An 18,177-nucleotide genomic window follows, 5' to 3' on the forward strand; every position below is an offset into this window, starting at 1 on the left:
AAACGTGGAGAAGGTGACCAGGGATGCAACGCAGAACTTTGAGCCCACAGATGCCAGTTCCACCCCAGGGATCTCTCCCATCATCCCCACCTCTTTCAGGCGATGCTCCTTCTCTGTCACAATGTGCTGAATCATCATGGCCACCGAATAGACCCAGGAGATCACCATGCACAGGGGCATCATGTGCTCAATGACGAAGAGGAAGCTGGTGGGGTAGAGGAAGAGAGAGGAGAGCTGGATGGTGGCACCACCACAGGACCTGGAGAGACCCTGGGGCACAGGGCAGCAGAGGGGCTCTCCCACTGGCCAGGGACAACCAGCCCTCCAGTCCAGCAGCATCTTAGTACCCTGAAAGACCTTCTCCAATTAGCCCATAGGTAGCGTCCTGGCAGGCAGCAGCTACAGGCTTGGCCTGGTACCCTGCCTACCCTGGTGTGGATGGCGTCCTACCCACCCTCCTGTCCTGGAGGGCTGGAGGCTCTGGGACTTCCTCCAAACCACTGTGTTCAATAACCACCAACAGACCAACGTGCCATCCATTTACTACACTCCTCTTGTTCTTCCCAAGTCTTTTGTCCTCCAAGACACCCCACAGACATGAGTTCCTCACTTCAGCTGTGAACTGGGCACAAAATCCTACCCGTGCTTGCCTAGCCTGGTGGTCCAAGGAACGGGGCTTAATTGGTTGCTCATCACTATCGCTGTCACCAGTTTCTCTCAGGCCCCCAAACTTGTCCCCTTTTCCCAGCTGAATTGTCCCAGTCTGCAAAGATAAGGCCCTGCCTACCCTGCCCACACAGGTGTTACTCACTCGTCCCGGGTATAACATGGGTACGGGAACATCTGCACATAGTTGCCGGGCTCCACCACGTCATGGCCAACAAATGTGTTGATGAGGGCACGCTCCATCATGTCTGGGGAGGAGGAGGAGAAGACAAGTTGAGTGGGCAGTGCCGGCAGGGGCCAGGGAATTGGACAGCTATGGCAGGGAGCTGGCACTCACCCTGGATCCAGACGAAGCCGTAGAGGAAGTAGAAGCGGCCACCAGTGTTGGGGCCGGGCCGCCAGTATGCCCGCCGGATCTCGTTGGTCTTCTCCGTGAAGCTGGAGTTCTGTCGGATCTTGTACATGACATGGGGGGGCAGCGAGCCGTCCCTGTTGGTCTGGAAGATGACGCCTGCAGGCAGCGGGAGAGGCAGGGAACCCGCTGGTATCACGGGAGATGGCCACACCAGCTGGCCCGCAACAACGGGCAGCGTTCAGCGTGTCCCAGCCAAGGCGCCATGAGGGCTGCCATGGATGAGGAACGTGGGCATGGCCCTGGCATGGGATGCAAGGGCACGTAGACAGCAGGCAGCAGTGGTGGGAGAGCCAGGGCAGTGGCAGAGGGCTGCACCCGGCAGGGCTCGGCCAGGGGCAGAGGACGGGTACTGCAAGGTGCTTGGTCAACTCATCCACCCAACACATGAACCAAGGGAGCCACACCCCAAAGCCAGCGGCTCCAGCCCAGAGCACAGCTGGAGAAAGACATGGCTTCAGGGACCCCCCCTGCAAAGGGGCTGGTTCGCAGGAACATACTGGCAAAGACTGTGACGTTGTCCTGGTAGGCTTGGTTCAGCGTGTAGTTGACAATGCTCTCCTCATCTGGGAAACCTTTGAAGATGTCCACGCTGACCTAGTGGGAGGGGAAGGCTGGTGAGACCCCACTGCCCCAACAGATCTAGTACACAGACCCTACACACGATGCAGCATGTGCCACCCACACCCACCCTGCGAGGCCCTGAACCCGATGGTGCACCAACACCGTTGACATCCACCCCAAAGCTCCACTGCAGAAGCCACGAACTTCTCCAGGGCTCCCATCCCACAGGCATAAAGAGGTCTGACTGAACCCGACCCTGCAGCTGGGTGGCAGGTGCTGCTCCAGCACTCATGTTCCCACCAGCGGGCATAACCTCACCTTGGCCATGAAGTGGACCCAACCACAGGCAGCATTGTCAATGGTGTCCAGCTGCTGGAGCAGGACGCTGGCATTGGGCAGGGAGAAGTTGCCATTGAGGAAGTTGTGGAGAACGTCGCTGTCGGAGACGTTCAGGATCTCTGGGTGTTTGTGGAGGTCAGCAGTGAACTGGGACAGAGAGGGAGACATAGGAGGGAGAAGCTGAGGTGCACCATGCCTCTCAGCCCCCTGTCCTCCCCATGGACACAGACAGGACCCAACATTCCTTCTGGGGACACGGAAGGGACAGCATCCACCCTGCACAGGGAACCAGCCTGGTCCTCACAAGAGGAGGGTGGGCACCCAGGAGCTTCACATGAAGAAGCCATGAAGTGCCTGGGGGCAGGACATCCCTTTCCCACCTCCAGGGCAGTGCAGCCCAGCCAGGCTTGGTCCCCACCACACTGTCCTACCTGCTGGAGCCAGCGGATGCGCCTCTGCAGCCTGCCCTCCTCCAGATAGGCACGGATCTCAGGGGAGATGTTCAGCCACGCCTTGGCATAGTGGGTGACATTGCCCACAAAGGCAAAGGTCTCGTTGGCCTGGGAGTGCGAGGAAGGTCACACAGTGGGAAGAAGCAGGAGGCCCCCTGTTCCCCAGGAGAGCTAGGAGCCATGGAGGTGTCTGCCCACCTCCCAGCAGGCATCGCTACCCCAGCAAGGGCCAGGGCAGCTGCCCTCCAACTCCCCGCTCAGCCCATCTGGGCAAGGAGGTCCCTCCCCAGCGGGTCTGGTGGAAGGAAGGATGGGGGTCCAGGCCCCTGCACCCTCACCTTCAGGATGACCTTGTCCACTTCAGTGCCCACAGGCGCGTACAGGATTTTGGGGTTGCTGGTCATCAGGTGCACGAGGAGACCCAGGTTTCGCTGCTCCTTGCTGGTGAAGCCCAGCGAGCTCATGTTGCCCTGCTTCAGTGCCTCGGGCTCGATCGTCCTGCAAAGGGGGCTCCGGCTGCCAACCCTGCTCCAGCCCCAGCTCCCCTCATGGTGGGCAGCCCCCACCCCTGCCTACAAGGGGGCTTCATGCTGACCCCCACACCAGCACGGTGCTCCCCAGCACGGGGAGCTTCCCCCAGCCATGGCACAAGGATGCGGCGTAGCACGCACCTCCTGCGTGCCCTCGGGGGACGACCAGGACGCTTGGTCACTGGCAGAGGCAGGGTGGGCTTTCCCACACCCCCATCCCCATCAGAGAGCACCTGGACCCAGCCCCCTCCAGCCCCCAGGGCTCCTACCGGTTGTTGCCGCAGAGGATGGGCTGCAGCCCAGCCCAGAGCTGCACAAATGCCGAGAACTGCCCCTGGGGGTTGTCGCTGCTGGCCGGGCCATCCCTGGCACCCTCCTCCTCTGCCGTGGCGTTGCCAGACGTGGCATTGGTGCCTGCCCAGCTGGTGCTGTTGGCAGTGGGTGCCGGGGCTTTGCTGGCACAGGCTCCCTTGGGCAGCAGCTTGGCCAGCGCTGAGAGGATGTCCATGTCACGGAGAACCTTCTCCATCTCTACCAGGTCCTCCAGGAGGGCGCGGAGGCGGTGCTGGGCAGCTGTGCTGTTTACCTCATCCAGCTTCAGCTGCAAGGACAAGCAGGCAAGGGGTTACCACAGACCAAGGCAGACCCCAAGCGGCGGCATGTCCACTTTCTTGGTGAAAAGGCTCAAGCTGTGCCCAGCTGGGGCCCTGGACTCATTGCTGTGCATCCATGGCTATCAGGCAGCAGGGGTGCAGGCAAGCGCTGGCAGGGTCTTGTGGGGGAGCTTGTGATGTCCCCCAGGCAGGAAGGGTGGTCCTCTGTGACCACAAGGGACACGTCAGGCTCGGGTAGGATGAGGAAAGGAACCTCAGAGCCAGCTTTGAAGAGCTGTGCTCTCAGGGACAGCAGCTTGTGGGGACATGCTTGGAGGATGCTGGAAACACCCAGCCCCATCCAACGGGCAGCGTCCAAGCAGGTGCCAGCAGGGGGAAACATCTGGGGTCCCGCCCTGGGACTGGGCAGGGGGTGCCTATGTGGGGTAAAAGGGTGATCAGGAGGGGTCCCCACACAACCCTATGAGTAGGGAAACCCTGCCCAGGACCTGTCCCTGCCCCACAGCCCACCCCACAGCCAGTGGGAGGCACAGCCCGCAGCCCCGCTCTCACCCTGCTGACGATCTTGGGGGTGTCCAGCTGGTCCCGGAGCTCGGTGGCCAGCTGGGCAAAGTGCTCCCGGCGAGCAGCCCGGCTGCCATTGCAGGCCAGTGCCCGGTACGCCTGCAGCAGCGGCTGCTGCCCGGGGGCCACACGCAGGAGGCGACGCAGCCCCCCCAGGCTCTGCTCACATGTCAGCTGCTCCAGCACCGGCCCGGTGAAGAGGACACCCTACAGGGCAGGGAGCCAGGGGGGCACAGCCCCGGTTACAGGGGCACTGTCGCAGTGCCCGCCCTGGCAGAGCAGCTGCCCGCTCACCCCCGTTCACCCCACGCAGTGCTCACCTCCATCTCGGTGACAAAGGCTTGGGGACTGTCAGAGGCGGTGGGTACCGAGGCAGTGCTGGCAAGACCCAGGGCCTGGGAGAGCAAGTGGAGCAGCACCGGCCGGTGTGGGGCTGCCGTGGGGTCCCGCAGTGCCCTGTGGACCAACCCTTCCTGCAGGCTCCTCCAGCCGCTGGGAAGGCTCTTCTGCAAGGGGACCATTGGGGTGGCTGGTGGTGGTGAGGCTCCCTGGGGTCCCCCCTCTGTGTGTGTCCCCCCAGGCACACCTGAATGTCCCCACAGCACCCATGTCCACAGTCTCAAGGGGAGGGGAAGAAAACCAGATGTGCAGATCGGGGGGAGCATGGGTGCCCCGCACCCCAGCCACAGGAGGGAATAGTCCCCCCTGCTCTCCCCAGAGCCACTGCCCAGGCAGTGCCATCACCCGCTGCAGTGGGAAACCGAGGCACAGGCACTGCTGTGCCTCAAAGCACTGGGGGAACCGGTGGCAGCACCGGGATGGGACCCAGCCATCCCTGCTCTGGCCACCTGACAGCATCCCATCACATCCCCTCTGCCAGGACAGACACCCCCAGATCGCCCTGTGGTGGGACACTGAGAGGATGTGGAGGATGAGCTCTGCCCCACCAAGTCCCTCACACGTGGTCACACTCCTCACCTCCAGCTGCGTCATCTTCTCACGGGGGCCAAACCCATCCCAGAGGTCTCGCTCATGGGTCTCATCAGGTACCAAAGGAAAGGAACCGAAAAACAGGCGGTACACCTGCACCAGGGACAGGAGCAGGGCTGTTGAGCGTGCTGGGAGCAGAGGCACCCGTTTGCCTAGCAATGCCCCAGCATGGGTGGCAGGGCAGGATGAGTCCTGGCTGGGGGCCCACTGATTCGCCGTCGTGGGTCTGGTGGTCAGGGCTCAGCCTGGCTCAGGACATACCCATTCACCAGTGCAAAGCCCAGCCCTGCGGCACTGTGTGGTCACCCACCTCCCAGAGGACATCACCCACCTCCCAGAGGACATCACCCACCTCCCCCAGGTCAACGCTGGAGCCCAGGAGCAGCTCGGCTGTGCTGTTGGGAAGGGACAGGTTCTGTGTCAGGAAGCGGTGCAGCTCGCCCCGGTCCTTGGCCGCCCACGCCAATGTGAAGCCGGATCCTGGTAAGGAGCAAGGCGGGGGGGGTCAGAGCAGCCCACCAGCACTGGGGACATGGCACAGCCCCACCCGGGGACATATCACAGCTGGCCCTGCCTGGCACGCAGCGACGTGGGACAGTGGCAGGGCGCTGCCACGTGCCATCCCATCGCTGGGTGCCTGGCAGGTGGGCATCTCCACCCCTGGCAGTGGGGGGACAGGCAGGACACAACCTACCTGCTCGGCTGCTGAAGTGAGTCTCCATGGAGCTGGGCTCGCTGCTGCTGAGTGCCTCCAGGCGCCGGCGCAGCGACTCCAGCTCCTCCTCCAGCCCGGGGTGCTGCGGGTCAAAGAGGCTGCTCTGCTCCACAGCTTCGCTGAGGTGCTCCAGGAGCTGCGTCACCCTGCGAGAGCCCAGCACCACCACGGTGACAGGGACAGAGGGATGGGGACACTTTCCACAGAGCTCTGGCAGGGGACGAGCCCCCTGGACACACAGGGCACAGCTGCCCCAGGAGCTGCCTTGGCAAGGGCATCAAATCCACGGTACTGGGGCGCAGAGGAAAGCCCCAGAGCCTCGAGGTGTCCCCAGGGGCCACCTCTGTCCTCCTCCCAGCACCAGGGAGCCCACAGGGGAACGGGTCAAGATATCTCCTGCAGCCCGGGGACACAGCACTCTGCACCCGAGCACTGTGGGGCACACAGGCTTACGCCTCGTCCCCAGCGGGGCAGTGCCGGCACGGAGCGTGCGGGATGGGAGGGAGAAGCGTGCGGGATGGGAGGGAGAAGCGTGCGGGATGGGAGGGAGAAGCGTGCGGGATGGGAGGGAGAAGCGTGCGGGATGGGAGGGAGAAGCGTGCGGGATGGGAGGGAGAAGCGTGCGGGATGGGAGGGAGAAGCGTGCGGGATGGGAGGGAGAAGCGTGCGGGATGGGAGGGAGAAGCGTGCGGGATGGGAGGGAGAAGCGTGCGGGATGGGAGGGAGAAGCGTGCGGGATGGGAGGGAGAAGCGTGCGGGATGGGAGGGAGAAGCGTGCGGGATGGGAGGGAGAAGCGTGCGGGATGGGAGGGAGAAGCGTGCGGGATGGGAGGACTCAAGGAAGGACTCAAGGAAGGACTCACGTGGAGTTGGAGTACTGCAGGAAGCCAAACTCGTCGCGCTGGCCGTCAGGGCACAGGGACTGCATGACGGGCAGGATCCCGGCCGAGGTGAGCGGGGCCGCCGTGTAGAAAGCTGCAGCCAGCAAGAGAGCGCAGAAGAGGCCAGGAAAGGTGCGGGCAGGGAGGGGGGGGGTGGGGGGGGGGGCCACCAGAGAGACAGACACTCAGTTCAGAGAAGCGCGCGCTGCGCCCTGCAAGCCCCGCAGGAGGTTGGCAGCCCAGGACAGAAGTCTGCAGCTTTCCCACCAAAGTCATCCCTGGCTGATGGCTCCCTGGGCATCTTGGCAGCTCCTGCCACCCTGGCTCCTGCCCTCTTGGCCTTGCCCGCTCCCCCCGGGTGGCAGGTCCCTCCCGCCCCAGGAAGATGCCCGACTTCTGCTACTTGGTCCCAGACCGGCTGCCAACCTCCCCTGGCCTCTCTTGTTAGTAACCTCAGAGGCACCGCCGAAACTCCAGAGGAAGAGGAGGAGGAGGAAGAATACCACAGGGAAAACAGAGCTGTCACCCGCAGCTCCCCAAGCCCCCCACCTGCCCCCTGCCCAGCTGCCCCGACGTGCGGCTGCTAGAGGTGGGTGGAAATGGAGACACGTTGGGGTGGGAAGATGGAAGAAATAAGTAGCAGCAAGGGGACGGCAAACCTTCCCCCACCTCTGCCCACGCTGAGCCATCGCCCCTGCCAGGGTCTTTCCACGTCCTTCCCCGGGGCAGGGAAGGGGACCAGAGGTTGTCACTGGGCAGTGCTGGCAGGGACCCTGCTCTCGCCACCCCAGCCGCTGGCCCCATGGTTAGAAGTGGGTCAGTGCTGTTAGCACGGCTGTGACGGGCAGGGGCTGGTGAAGATGGGCTTCTGGCAGGAACAAGGGACAGCCCAGGGCAGGGATGGGCGCGGTGTGGGACAGGCCAGAGCCTGATGGGGTGGCAGGACAGACAGCAGCGGCCATGCCATGCTTTGGTGACAAAGCCAGCGCATGGGTGGCATCTCGCTGGCCTCCAGGGTCCTAGTAGTGCCATGACCTGTCTTGTCCCAGCTACAAGGCACCAGGACAGGGACCCGGTGGCAGTGCAGGTGTGGGAGCTATCTTCATCCCCTTGGGGACCAGCCCAGGAGAAGCACAGGCAAGACTAGGTGATGACAGGTCACCACATGGGTGCCAATACCCGGTAGGGTCCACCCCAGGAGAGCCCTCTGCAGCCCAGGAGGCCAGGGGCATCACTTCCAGTGGCCCCAGCACTGCCAACCCAATAGGGACAGCACCAACTCAGTGGGGACACCATCATGGGCCAGTCCTAGCTGGGCAGCCCCCGGGGAGGAGCAGGCAGGGGACACACTGCGCTGCCCAAGCTCATCTTCACCAGCCATGGAGGAAGACAACGGGGTTACAGAGGATTAGGCCAGAGTGAGTTGATCCAAACTGGGCTCTTTCTCCCCAAAATACATGGCTGGCACAGGCAGGGGAAGGGGGGGAGGCACCCACCAACCCCACCAACTTACAGACTGGCGCATGCAGTAGAGGCATGGAGGGCAGGCGGGCAGGGGAGGTGGTGGGAAAGAAAAAGAAAACGTGAGCCAAAAAAGAAAGAAAGAAAGAAAGAAAACAAACAAACAAACAAAAAAAAAACCCACACAACACAGAGCACACGTCAGGAAGCAGGGCAGCGCCTGCCACCGCCTGCAGACGGACCCACGCTCGCAGCTGGGCTCTCCCTCGCTGGCATGTGCTGAAACACAGGCTTGGAGATCCTTATGTTGGGTCACCACTGCCGCCGGCCCCCAGCATCTCCCCCTGGCCCCACCGTGCCACCCACACAAGGGCACCCACCAGGGTAGGCATCCCCCGGGACATCCAGATGCTGGTCCTGGGGAGCCGGCAGTCCCACTCCACCACCTCCTCCCAGCAGCACAGCCCACAGGCACCAGAACCCACAGCTCTGGCTGCACATCTCCAGGAGTCCCCAGCTCCAGTCCCATCAATTTGTCACCTTGCCAAGGGCCCCAGAGCCCCACCACCCCCCAGCCAGGCACGGGGCTCCACCCTGTGCACTTTCCATCCCAGCATGGTGAGGAGCTGGGGAGCCCTTCCCAGTGCCACCCCCGGCTGCTTTTTGAGCACTCAGGGGGATGGTGGCTGTCCCAGAACCATCCAGCTCCCCCTTCCCCCAACAAAACGTCCCTGCTGATGGCAGCCACAGGCTGGTTGGTGCTGCCACCCCCCAGGGGAGCCGCCCCCAGCTGGGACTGACCCTGGCTTTCCAGCCCCCCTGTGTCTGCCCTGCCAGCCCCCGGCTGCAGCCCCTGCCCAGCGCCACGTCCCCCAAAAGGCCCCTCTGGGTCCCTGCCAGCTGTGGTGGCCCGCACCCCCAGGCTGTCCGTGGGGGGCTGGAGCAGCTCCCTAGAGCCTCAGGATGACCCCAAGTGGGGGTACCCCGGGCACCACCCTGCTGGCACTCACCTTCTTTCACAGGGATAGTTGGCTTCTTCTGCCTCAGCCCCAGGAGGATGAAGAAGAGCACCAGGGGAATGAAGATCTCAAAGGCCAGCACCCACTGGGGATGACACAAAGCAGAGGATCATGACATCCGGTGACAGGACCAGCTATCAAGGACGAACGTGAGCAGGATGGGGGTCCCCAGGGCTCGGGTGCAGTGCAGCACCATGCCCACGTCTTGCTGGTGGCACCATCACAGCTCAGCCAGAGGCAAGCAGGTCCCTGGGCACCCAAGGATCTTCTTGTCCCTGCCTGATCCATCCTGCTCGGTGGGCACCTCAGGACAGGAGAGGGTACCACAGAGGGGATGGATCCCTACGCCAGTGATGCAAACAGGGTGCTGGGGCTTGAGCCCAGCCTCGACAGGCCACCGCGCCTGGGGCTGCCCAGAGGAGATGACCCCAAATCCTTATGGATGCAAAGAGCTGCAGGCCCCCATCCCAGCAGTGCCCTCACAGCCACTAGCTGCCTGGCATGACGTCCCCCTGCCACCTGTGCCACCACTGCATCCCACCTGTGGGGCCAGGCAAGAGGCAGACCCCAACACCATCAGGGTGAGGTTTGAGTCAGCCAGGCCCTGGCACCAGCTCCAGGTGCAGGCAGTGAGCAGTAGAGGTGGGGCCTGGCACTCCCTCTGTGCCCTTCTAGAAGGCTACAGCTGCACAGGATTTCCACCAGCAGCATATGGTAAATCACAGCAAATCCCCAGGAATCCCTGACCCAAATCGAACAGGCAGCCCAGGCTGGGTTCCATGCCCAGAGGCCCTGGGGATGGTCATCAGCACCTTCAGCCACCAGCAGGAGCAGGCACCCAGCATGCTGCCAGCACAGCCAGTGCTGGTTTGCACTGGGAGTACCCCGGCCATGTCACAGCCCCATTGCCCTCACTGCCAAGTGGAGGGAAACTACTGTAGGTGGGGAAACTGAGGCACAGGGTGAGGTGAGCCCGCCTCAGCTCCCTTCAGACCCCAGGCTGTCACTGAGACTGTGGAACCCACTGCCACCACAGGCAGGACAGGCCCCAGCTCTGCTGCTGGGAAAGTGCTCACTACAGAGCCAGCAGCTCCCACCGAGCTCCCGCACCAATCCAGTCACCCACAGTGACCAGGTGCCAGAGGGCCATGCCAGCAGGGTGGCAAGCGAGAGCTTTAACAGGGCAGGTGGAAGGATGCAGCTGGCAGCCGGTGACAGGATCAGGCCCTCCTGTCCCCAACCGTATCACCTCCGTGCTGGCCTCACACGGGAAAGTCACAGCAGTCCAGCAAAAGGCAGCGAGCAGAGGGATCCCGCACCCAGACCCACGCCGGCACGTGTCTGCAGCACTCCTGCGGGCACCATGGGTGACAGGGCTGTGGGACAGGCATGGCTGCACCCACGGGTGTCCCCCGTGCTGCCCTCCCCACTCCCAGAGGTGCTGATTCTGGGGGAGGCAGAGACCAGAGGGAAAGGCTGGAGGCAACGGGGCCAGCAGATGCCCCAAGGAGCAGTGCCAAGGGTTCCCCATCCTTCCAGCACCACCAGTCCCAGGCACAGTCACTGGTGGCACTGTCCCTGTGCGAGGGAGGTGACAAAGGACACCCTGACTGCTCTGCCTACCCTGCCACTCCCTGCCTGCACCCTCCCCCCCCCCCCCCCCCCCCCCCGCCTGTTTACCAGGCGGACAATCGTGCCTCTGTGCCCAGGCGCCTGTGGGACCATCCATCCACCACCACTCCGCGCCGTACCAGCCTCCCTTGGGGGCTGCTGGGTCCTTGGTGGCAACACGAGGGACCTGCTTGTCGTAATTTTTTTTTTTATTATTTTTTTTTTTTAAGCAAAAGGTCATTGACCTTTTTCTCAACTCCGTCCCCTGTCCCCGACCTCCCTTGCACCACCACATACCCCAGTGCCAGGGCAGGCTGTCACCTGCCACCAGTACCCAGGGTGACACAGTGATGGACAGACGTGGCAGCAGAGCGGGGCTCACCAGCCTGCCCCTCTGGTCCCCAGGACTGCCCCTGAGGGGGCTTCCCAGGTGTGGGGGAGGCCAGGGCTGCCCCACAGCTGTAGTGGGACAGAGGCACCAGCATGCAGCAGGGGGAAGGGATGCTGTCCCAAGGGAACCTCAGCCCCCTGGGGTCGCGCCAGCTGAGCACCTGCCAGGGCTCCCCGAGGTCACCTGCCTGTGCATGACCCATGTGGACAGCCAAGGCCAGACCCAGGGGCTGCTGACCCCCTGCCAAAGCCTGGCTGCCACCCCCTCTGCCTCTGGTCACACTTCTGCTCAGTGCAAGTTGTGCCCGTCACCTCTTGTCCCACTGCCACCAGCCCCCAGAGAGGGCATGTCCCCACCCCTCATCCCCTGCCCAGCGGCCCCAGCATGGCAGCCCAGGGACATGCCTTGGGGAAGCTGGAGGAAGAGGAGGAAATTCCCACTGGGATTTGCCAGCACCTCTCCTTGAGCTGGGACCCCAAGGAAAGCCAGAGTTCTCCCCCATGCCAGCCCCACGGTGCTGTGTCAGCTGAGCACCAGTTTGCTAAGCCGATGGGGACACGCCGTTGACAGCGCTCCTGCACCAGCACATGGCACTGGGACATGGCCACCCTCCCACCAGCACAAGGTGCCCAGCCTGAGCACGGGTGGGACTGTGCTGGCAGCTGCAGTGCGGAGGAAGGTGCCAGCCCCCCCGCAGCCCCCCACTGGCCAGGAGCTCTGCAGGCCTGGCAGCTCATGGCCACCCACCCTCTGGACCACCAAGGCCACCAATCGCTCTGCAACAGGTGCCCCCACTGCCACCCTTCGAGCCAGGATTCACAGGGACACTGCCAGACGCTGCCTCGCCTGGTGCTGCACCGGCCCTCCCCCACACCGGCTGCAGGCAGCGAGGGGGCAAAGAGCACCCTGAGCCGGAGCAGCACCCGATCGATTCCTGCTGCAGGAGCCAGCACCATCTCCACAGAGTGCCCTGTCCACCAGGGATGCTGCAGCAGAACCCCACCAGCACCCCAAATTTCAGCCTTTCTTATTTTGGATGCATCAAGATGCCCCCCCAGCTCCACTCCCACCAGCCAGGGAGAAAGGGGTAGATAACTCCTTGGTGTGGTGGGAGCTTCCCAGCTCTTGGCCAAGAAGCTGAAGGCACAGATCCTCCACAGGGCAAAGCAGCCACACCGCTGCCCAGCTCTCCCCTGCCCCAAGCGCACCCTCCCACCCACCCCAGGGCCCCCACCATGGGAACCCCACCAACACACTGCGACGCTGAAGCACCACTGGGAGCCTCAACTCCTGCTCCCTGGTCCTCCAGAAGAGCCCTGAACCACCAACATTTCCCAGGGTCAAACAAAACCCGGCAGCACACTTCATCACCAGCACTTCAGGACCAGCAGCTCCTGCTGCAGCCACCATCCTGTCCCACACGTGTGGCACAGAGAGCCCCAGAGAAGGCGGCTGAACACCCTGAACTGTGCCCGCAATAACTTCTGAGAGATCACCTATTAATTCTACATCGGACATCGGTATAAATCGGCTAACAAGAGTCATCAAGGAGCCCATCCCTTAAGATACACACAGCTGAGCTCAACCCACATCCCGGCAGAGCCAAGGTGACACAGGCAATGGCACAGCCTGCACCACCCGGGGTTGCCATCTGCACCCCAAGGGACTCCCCATTCCCTCCACCGAGGGCTGCTGATGCTGCTCTGCTCAAACCTCCATCATCCCAGGGTTCCTGCCTGAATTTCTGCCCCGGGAAGAATAAAATCACAGCCAAATCCCAGAGCAGCCCCACGAACAGCTCAGCCACACCGGGCAAAGTCCAACACTCTCATGGGCTGGGTGCAAGACCTTAGAGAGGCATCACAGGACAGTGCCCAGCATCACCCGCACCAGGCTGCAGGTGAGCTTGTCTGGTGACCAAGACGGTTACAGGAGCGGGTGACACATGGCACCGTGGGTCAGGAGCACACCTCTCTCAAAGGCCACCAGGTCGCACAGCCTCCCTGTACCCACCACCGCTGCATCCTCAAGCAGACCAGCCAAGTCCTCACCAAGCGCCTGCGGACAAAGTCTGTCCCAAAACCACTGCTGCACCTCGCTGCAATGCTGCTCCCCAAACAGCCCCTGGTGCCAGGGGCAGCGGGGACCCCCCCCAGGGCCACCAGCTTTCAGAGGCAGCGCAGGGGACTGGCCCCATCTCTTATATCCCAGCCCAGCATCCTCAGCCAAAGGTGAGCTGCCTGCTCCCCACCCCACAGCACTGGGGCCACATTCTGCACGCTGCTGGGAGGGAAGCGCACTGTGGCAATGCACCCATGCCCAGGCAGCACAGCGCTGTGCCAGCGGGCAGCTGCTGGCAGGGCAAGGACAGGGCACACACCAGGCTCACTGCGTGGGACCTGGGAGAAGCCCAGCAACCCCCAATTCTGACCCCTCTGGGGTGAACCCCCAGCAGGGGAGGGGTCTCATGCCTACCCCACTCCCTCTATTCCAGTCCCCCCAGCCTCTGCCTGCTGCGGCAGGACCAGCCCACTGCAAAACGGATCTGGTTTTGCTTGGTGAAACATCCAGCTCTGGATGAGACCAGAGCAGACCTGTGCCGCGGGAACCCCGATGAAGAGCAAGATACGGGCTGATGAGGCTGGGATCTGGCACGGGGCCTGACTCTGCCCCGGCCAGCAACAGCAGCTCTGCTCTCAGGCTGCTGGGAGAGGGCGGCGCACCCTCAGGAGCGGGCAGGATGATGCCCCCTGCACAGATGCAGAGTGCGAGGTGACTTGTATGCAGCAGGAGCACAAGGAAGCTGATGACACACATGGGCACACACATCACCCCCGGGCACAACTGCCTCGGGGGCTGTGCCAAATGCATCCACGAGCACCTGTGGCACCCGGGGCAGCTCTCACCTGGGCATGGGGCTGGTCCCCTGCAGGCCCCATCCACATGCAGCATCACTGGGTAGGTGAGGAGGCACTGGTCCTTCCCCTGCCACCCTGCCTGCAGCAAGCAGGGCACTCCAGTGACAGTCCCTGCACATGGGGGGGACCAGGCATGGGCTCCTCATCCTCCTCCTATGGCTGCAGCTTCCGATGCTGCACCCCCATGCTGCCTGTGGGGCTGGGGATGCTCAGGCAGAGACAGGTCCTCAAAAACCATGCACACCCCCAGCCTGGAAGCCCACCGGCCATGAGGGCCAGGTTGGGGCCAGCTGCAGATGCTAGGGCACAGCTCATCCTCACGGGCAGGGGTCCCTGGCACACCAGCGCCGGGCAGTCTTTTGCCATGGATGTGCAGCTCTGCTCAGGGTAGGGAGCAGAGATGACTCAGCCGAAGAGCATCATTCCCCTGGCCCGTTTTGGGGGCACAGGGGCTACCCATGTAGCGGGCACCTGCCTGCAAGGCAGGCCTTTGCCCACCCAGCCCACACCCTCCCCTGCCCACCCCCAGCCCAGGCTCCGGCCAGCTGGACGAGGGGGGGGGCGGGGGGGGGGGGGGGGGCGCGATGCTGGCGAGGGAAAGCAAGCAGGATCAGGCCTGCAGGATATTTGGGAGGGGGAAGAGGAGCCAGGATTGCCAGCTCGGGAGCAGCAGTTCGCTACCCTCCCCCACCCTCTAAAAATAACTGGCTCCCTCGGCACCCAGCGCACCCATCCCCCTGCCTGCGCCGCTGCCCGGGGTCCCGCCGGGCCGCGGGTCTCTCCCGGGGGTCCCGCCTGCCCCCCCCCGCAGGGCAGCCCTGCACAGGAGCTGCCAGGCAGGCCAGGCCGGGGCTGGGTGACGCTGAGTGACACGGGACCGGCGACCCCGGCAGGGAAGACACCGTCCTGCCCCCCCTGCCACCCGCGGGAGGGGGAGCAGCCCCCCGGGAGCCCCCAGCTCCGAACGTGGGAGCGGCCCCTCTCCAGCCCACGGGGGAGAGGCAGCTCTGACCCACATATGATTTGGAAACCTATTTATAGCCTGCAGATACCGAGGGCTGGGGGAGAGCTCGCCCCCCCGCTGGGGCAGCTCTGGGGACCAGGGACAGGGCTGGCAGGTGCCCGGGGTACTGGGGACACGAGAGGGGGCCGTGCCGGGGAGGGAGATGCTGCACAGTGCGGAGGGGCCGGGTGGGAGGTGGCATCCAGCCCCCGGCCCCGGCCTCCTGCAGCGGCCCCACGGGCACGGGGTGGGAGCGGGGCAGGGGAGACCCAACTGTTGCTGCCCCACGACCGCGGGGGGTGGGGGGTGGGGGGGGGGTGGGGGCACGCCAGGGCTGAGGGGGCCCGACGTGCCGGTGGCCGGGCGCTCCTCGCCGCCCCGGGGCTCACGCACGGACAGTACCCGCGCCCCCTGCAGCCCCCCGCGAGCAGATACCGCACCGGCAACGGGGGCGCGCAGCGAAGAACCCCGACCCCCGGCGGGGGGGACGACACACAACTGGCTGCGCGCCCCTCCTGCACCCCGGGCCCCCCCCCCCGCCCCGCCGAGCCTCCCCTGCTCGGCGGCCTCGCTGCCCGAGGCTGCGGAGGGGAAGGGGGGTGGGGGGAAGCCCGCCGGGACCCCCGCCGGGACCGCCGCCCCCGCGCTCACCGGGCTGCGCCGCTTCAGCGTCACATTCTTCCAGAGCAGGAGATGGAGCTGGTGCAGGAACCCCATGGCCGGGCCGGGCCCCGCCGCAGGGGCCGCCCCCGCTCGGCACCGCAGATCACCCGCCGCCCACCGCCATAGCCCACCGGGCCGCCGCCACCGCCACCGCCTTTGTCCGCAGCAGGCTGGGAGGGAGCGCCCCGGCCTCCGGCTGCAGCCCCTGCCCGGCCCCGCCGCGCCTGGCCCGGCTCGGCTCGGCCCGGCCTTGCGCAGCACCACCCCCCCGCCCGGGGCCGCCCGCCTGCCACCGCCCCTTAAAGGCACCGCCGGGGCACGGCTGCACTTCCCGGTTCGGCTCGGCACGGCACGGCACGGCTTGGCCTGCCTCGGCTCGGCTCGGCACAACACGACACAGCACGGCCTGGCCTGGCTTGGCTTGGCTCGGCTTGGCACGGCACAGCTCGGCTCGGCGCTGCACGGCACGGCCTGGATCGGCATGGCACAGCTCGGCCTGGCTCGGCCCGGCCCGGCCCCCGCCCCCTTCAGGGTCTCGGGGCGCCCCTGCAGCCCCGGCAGCTGTGCCGGACCCCCGCGGGCTCACTGCCAGGCGGGCACTCGCTGGTGGGTGCCGCTTCTCCCGGGGAAACCGAGGCACGGAGCCCCCCGGCGCAGCGGTGGCCGCTGTGGCACCCGAGTCTCCCCAGGGAGGGGCTGCCCCGGGAGGGTCCTGCCCCGGGGGGGGTGCTGGGGCTGGGAAACACGCGGGCCCCTTGCCTGGAGCTGCCCCTGCACCTCTATGAGCTGGAGGTACAGCGGGGTCACCCCTTGCTGAGCCCCTCCGTCGTTCCCCCCCCCCAAGATCAGGCTTGCTGTGGGGGTCTGCGTGCTGTCCCCCCCAACGCTGGTTGCCCTGCTCAGCCCCGGCTGCCCGCAGCTCCTGCCTAGCTGTCCCACAGACAAGTGGTGGGGTTGGGGTGCCCACATGTGTTCTTGGAGGGGACCAACCTGCCTGCAGCAAGCTGTACCCACAGCCCAGCTGGGACTCCAAGCTGGGAAGGATGCCCTCAACAGCAGTAAGCACTGAACATGGCCAGTTCCCATCCGTCCTTCCTTCCATCCCTCCATCCATCCATCCTTCTCTCCCTCCCTCCCTTCCCCTGGGCCTCTCCATTTCACATCTGTCCCCCCCTCCCCGCTGCCCCCCTCTCTCCTGCACTATCTTTAACCATCTCTGTCTCTGTGCTGTTTTCAGGGCCAAGTGCAGCCGGCAGGCTGAGCTGTGAGTAACCACTCAAGCTGTGAGTAACCACTCAAGCTGTGAGTAACCACTCGGCTGCCCCAGCCCCAAGTGGTGTTGCTAAGGGTGACTGCGTTTCGGGCAGGCTCGGTGACAGCTGCCAGCGCCCTAACAAAAGCTCCCCTTGTCCTGCCACAAAGTGCCATTATTCACAAAACTTCTGGGCGAAACGTTGTGTTGAGGTGAGGGAGGACAAGGGATGCCCAGGGGATGCGGTGGTGGAGAGGCACCACGTGGGCCCCGCTCGGTGCCTTGGGGAGGCTGTTCTGGAGGGGCTGTGGGTGACGGGCAGGTGAGCGGGCAGCAGAGCTCCTGGCATCAAGAGGAGCCAGGCAGAGGGTGGCCGGGACTGGCTCGGTGCCTTTCCACCTGCACTTGCTGGCATGAGTAACTTGGGAGCTGCTGCACCGGGATGACCCTGAGGTTTGCTGGTGTTTTCTCCAGCTTGGAAATACTGGGGAGATCTGGTGTCGAGGTAAGCGGGGCTGTGGGGGTTCAGCCCGGCTGTCCAGCCCCGAACCTTGCTCCAGCAGTGGTGGTTACTTGGTCCCTGGGGAGGGAGGGATGCGTGCACCCTTGGCTCCTCTCAAGGGATTGCATGTAGGTTGTCCCCAGCCCACACCTAGAACACCGCAAAACCCCTGCTCTGCAGCACAGTGGGTCCCCAGCCTGGGGGCACCGCAGAGAGTCTCGTGGGTGGGACTGCGGGTGATGCGGGCTCAAACCCCCCACCTGGGTCTCCTTCCTCCTGCCGCCCCTGGGTGGGTTCTGCTGAGCTTCACTGTTCTTCTGCTTGGCCTGACCATGAAGCCTCACGAGGTACCAGCAAGAGACAGACCCAGCAGAGTGCCATGGGGCAGCACAGCCCCCAGGACCCAGCGGCCCATCTCCTCCGTGGATCTGGGACCCTGAAGCCCCAGGGAACTGGTGGCCCATCTCCTCCCTGAACCCTGAGCACCTCTCGGGACTTCCTTGCAGGGTGGCCAAGCTCCTCTAGCTGTGTGGGGTCATCTGCAGATGGCAGCAGCCACCCAAGCAAAACTCCCTGTTCTGTGCTGGTGAGGTCGGGTGTCACCCCATGGTGCCACAGTCTGGCCCTGGG

At 64.6% G+C, this 18,177-nt stretch overlaps 1 protein-coding gene across 1 annotated transcript in view; it reads right to left on the bottom strand.

The window, feature by feature from the left end:
• ABCA2 (ATP binding cassette subfamily A member 2) overlaps window positions 1–16,030 on the bottom strand; it is a 34,132-nt gene extending 18,102 nt beyond the window's left edge. Inside the window, exons 1-17 of the mRNA XM_055720252.1 lie at window positions 15,782–16,030; window positions 9,199–9,292; window positions 8,241–8,243; window positions 6,710–6,821; window positions 5,826–5,992; window positions 5,484–5,611; window positions 5,120–5,224; window positions 4,462–4,647; window positions 4,130–4,348; window positions 3,233–3,564; window positions 2,772–2,931; window positions 2,413–2,541; window positions 1,961–2,128; window positions 1,579–1,675; window positions 1,004–1,177; window positions 812–914; window positions 91–205 (exon numbers count right to left, since the gene is read on the bottom strand). Of these exons, the coding sequence (XP_055576227.1) occupies window positions 91–205; window positions 812–914; window positions 1,004–1,177; window positions 1,579–1,675; window positions 1,961–2,128; window positions 2,413–2,541; window positions 2,772–2,931; window positions 3,233–3,564; window positions 4,130–4,348; window positions 4,462–4,647; window positions 5,120–5,224; window positions 5,484–5,611; window positions 5,826–5,992; window positions 6,710–6,821; window positions 8,241–8,243; window positions 9,199–9,292; window positions 15,782–15,847 (2,358 nt within the window). The 5' untranslated portion in view covers window positions 15,848–16,030. The remainder of the gene's footprint in view (window positions 1–90; window positions 206–811; window positions 915–1,003; window positions 1,178–1,578; window positions 1,676–1,960; window positions 2,129–2,412; window positions 2,542–2,771; window positions 2,932–3,232; window positions 3,565–4,129; window positions 4,349–4,461; window positions 4,648–5,119; window positions 5,225–5,483; window positions 5,612–5,825; window positions 5,993–6,709; window positions 6,822–8,240; window positions 8,244–9,198; window positions 9,293–15,781) is intronic.
• Window positions 16,031–18,177: the final 2,147 nt, after the last annotated feature.

The sequence above is a fragment of the Falco cherrug genome, chromosome 9 (assembly GCF_023634085.1).
Source record: "Falco cherrug isolate bFalChe1 chromosome 9, bFalChe1.pri, whole genome shotgun sequence".
NCBI lineage: Eukaryota > Metazoa > Chordata > Aves > Falconiformes > Falconidae > Falco > Falco cherrug.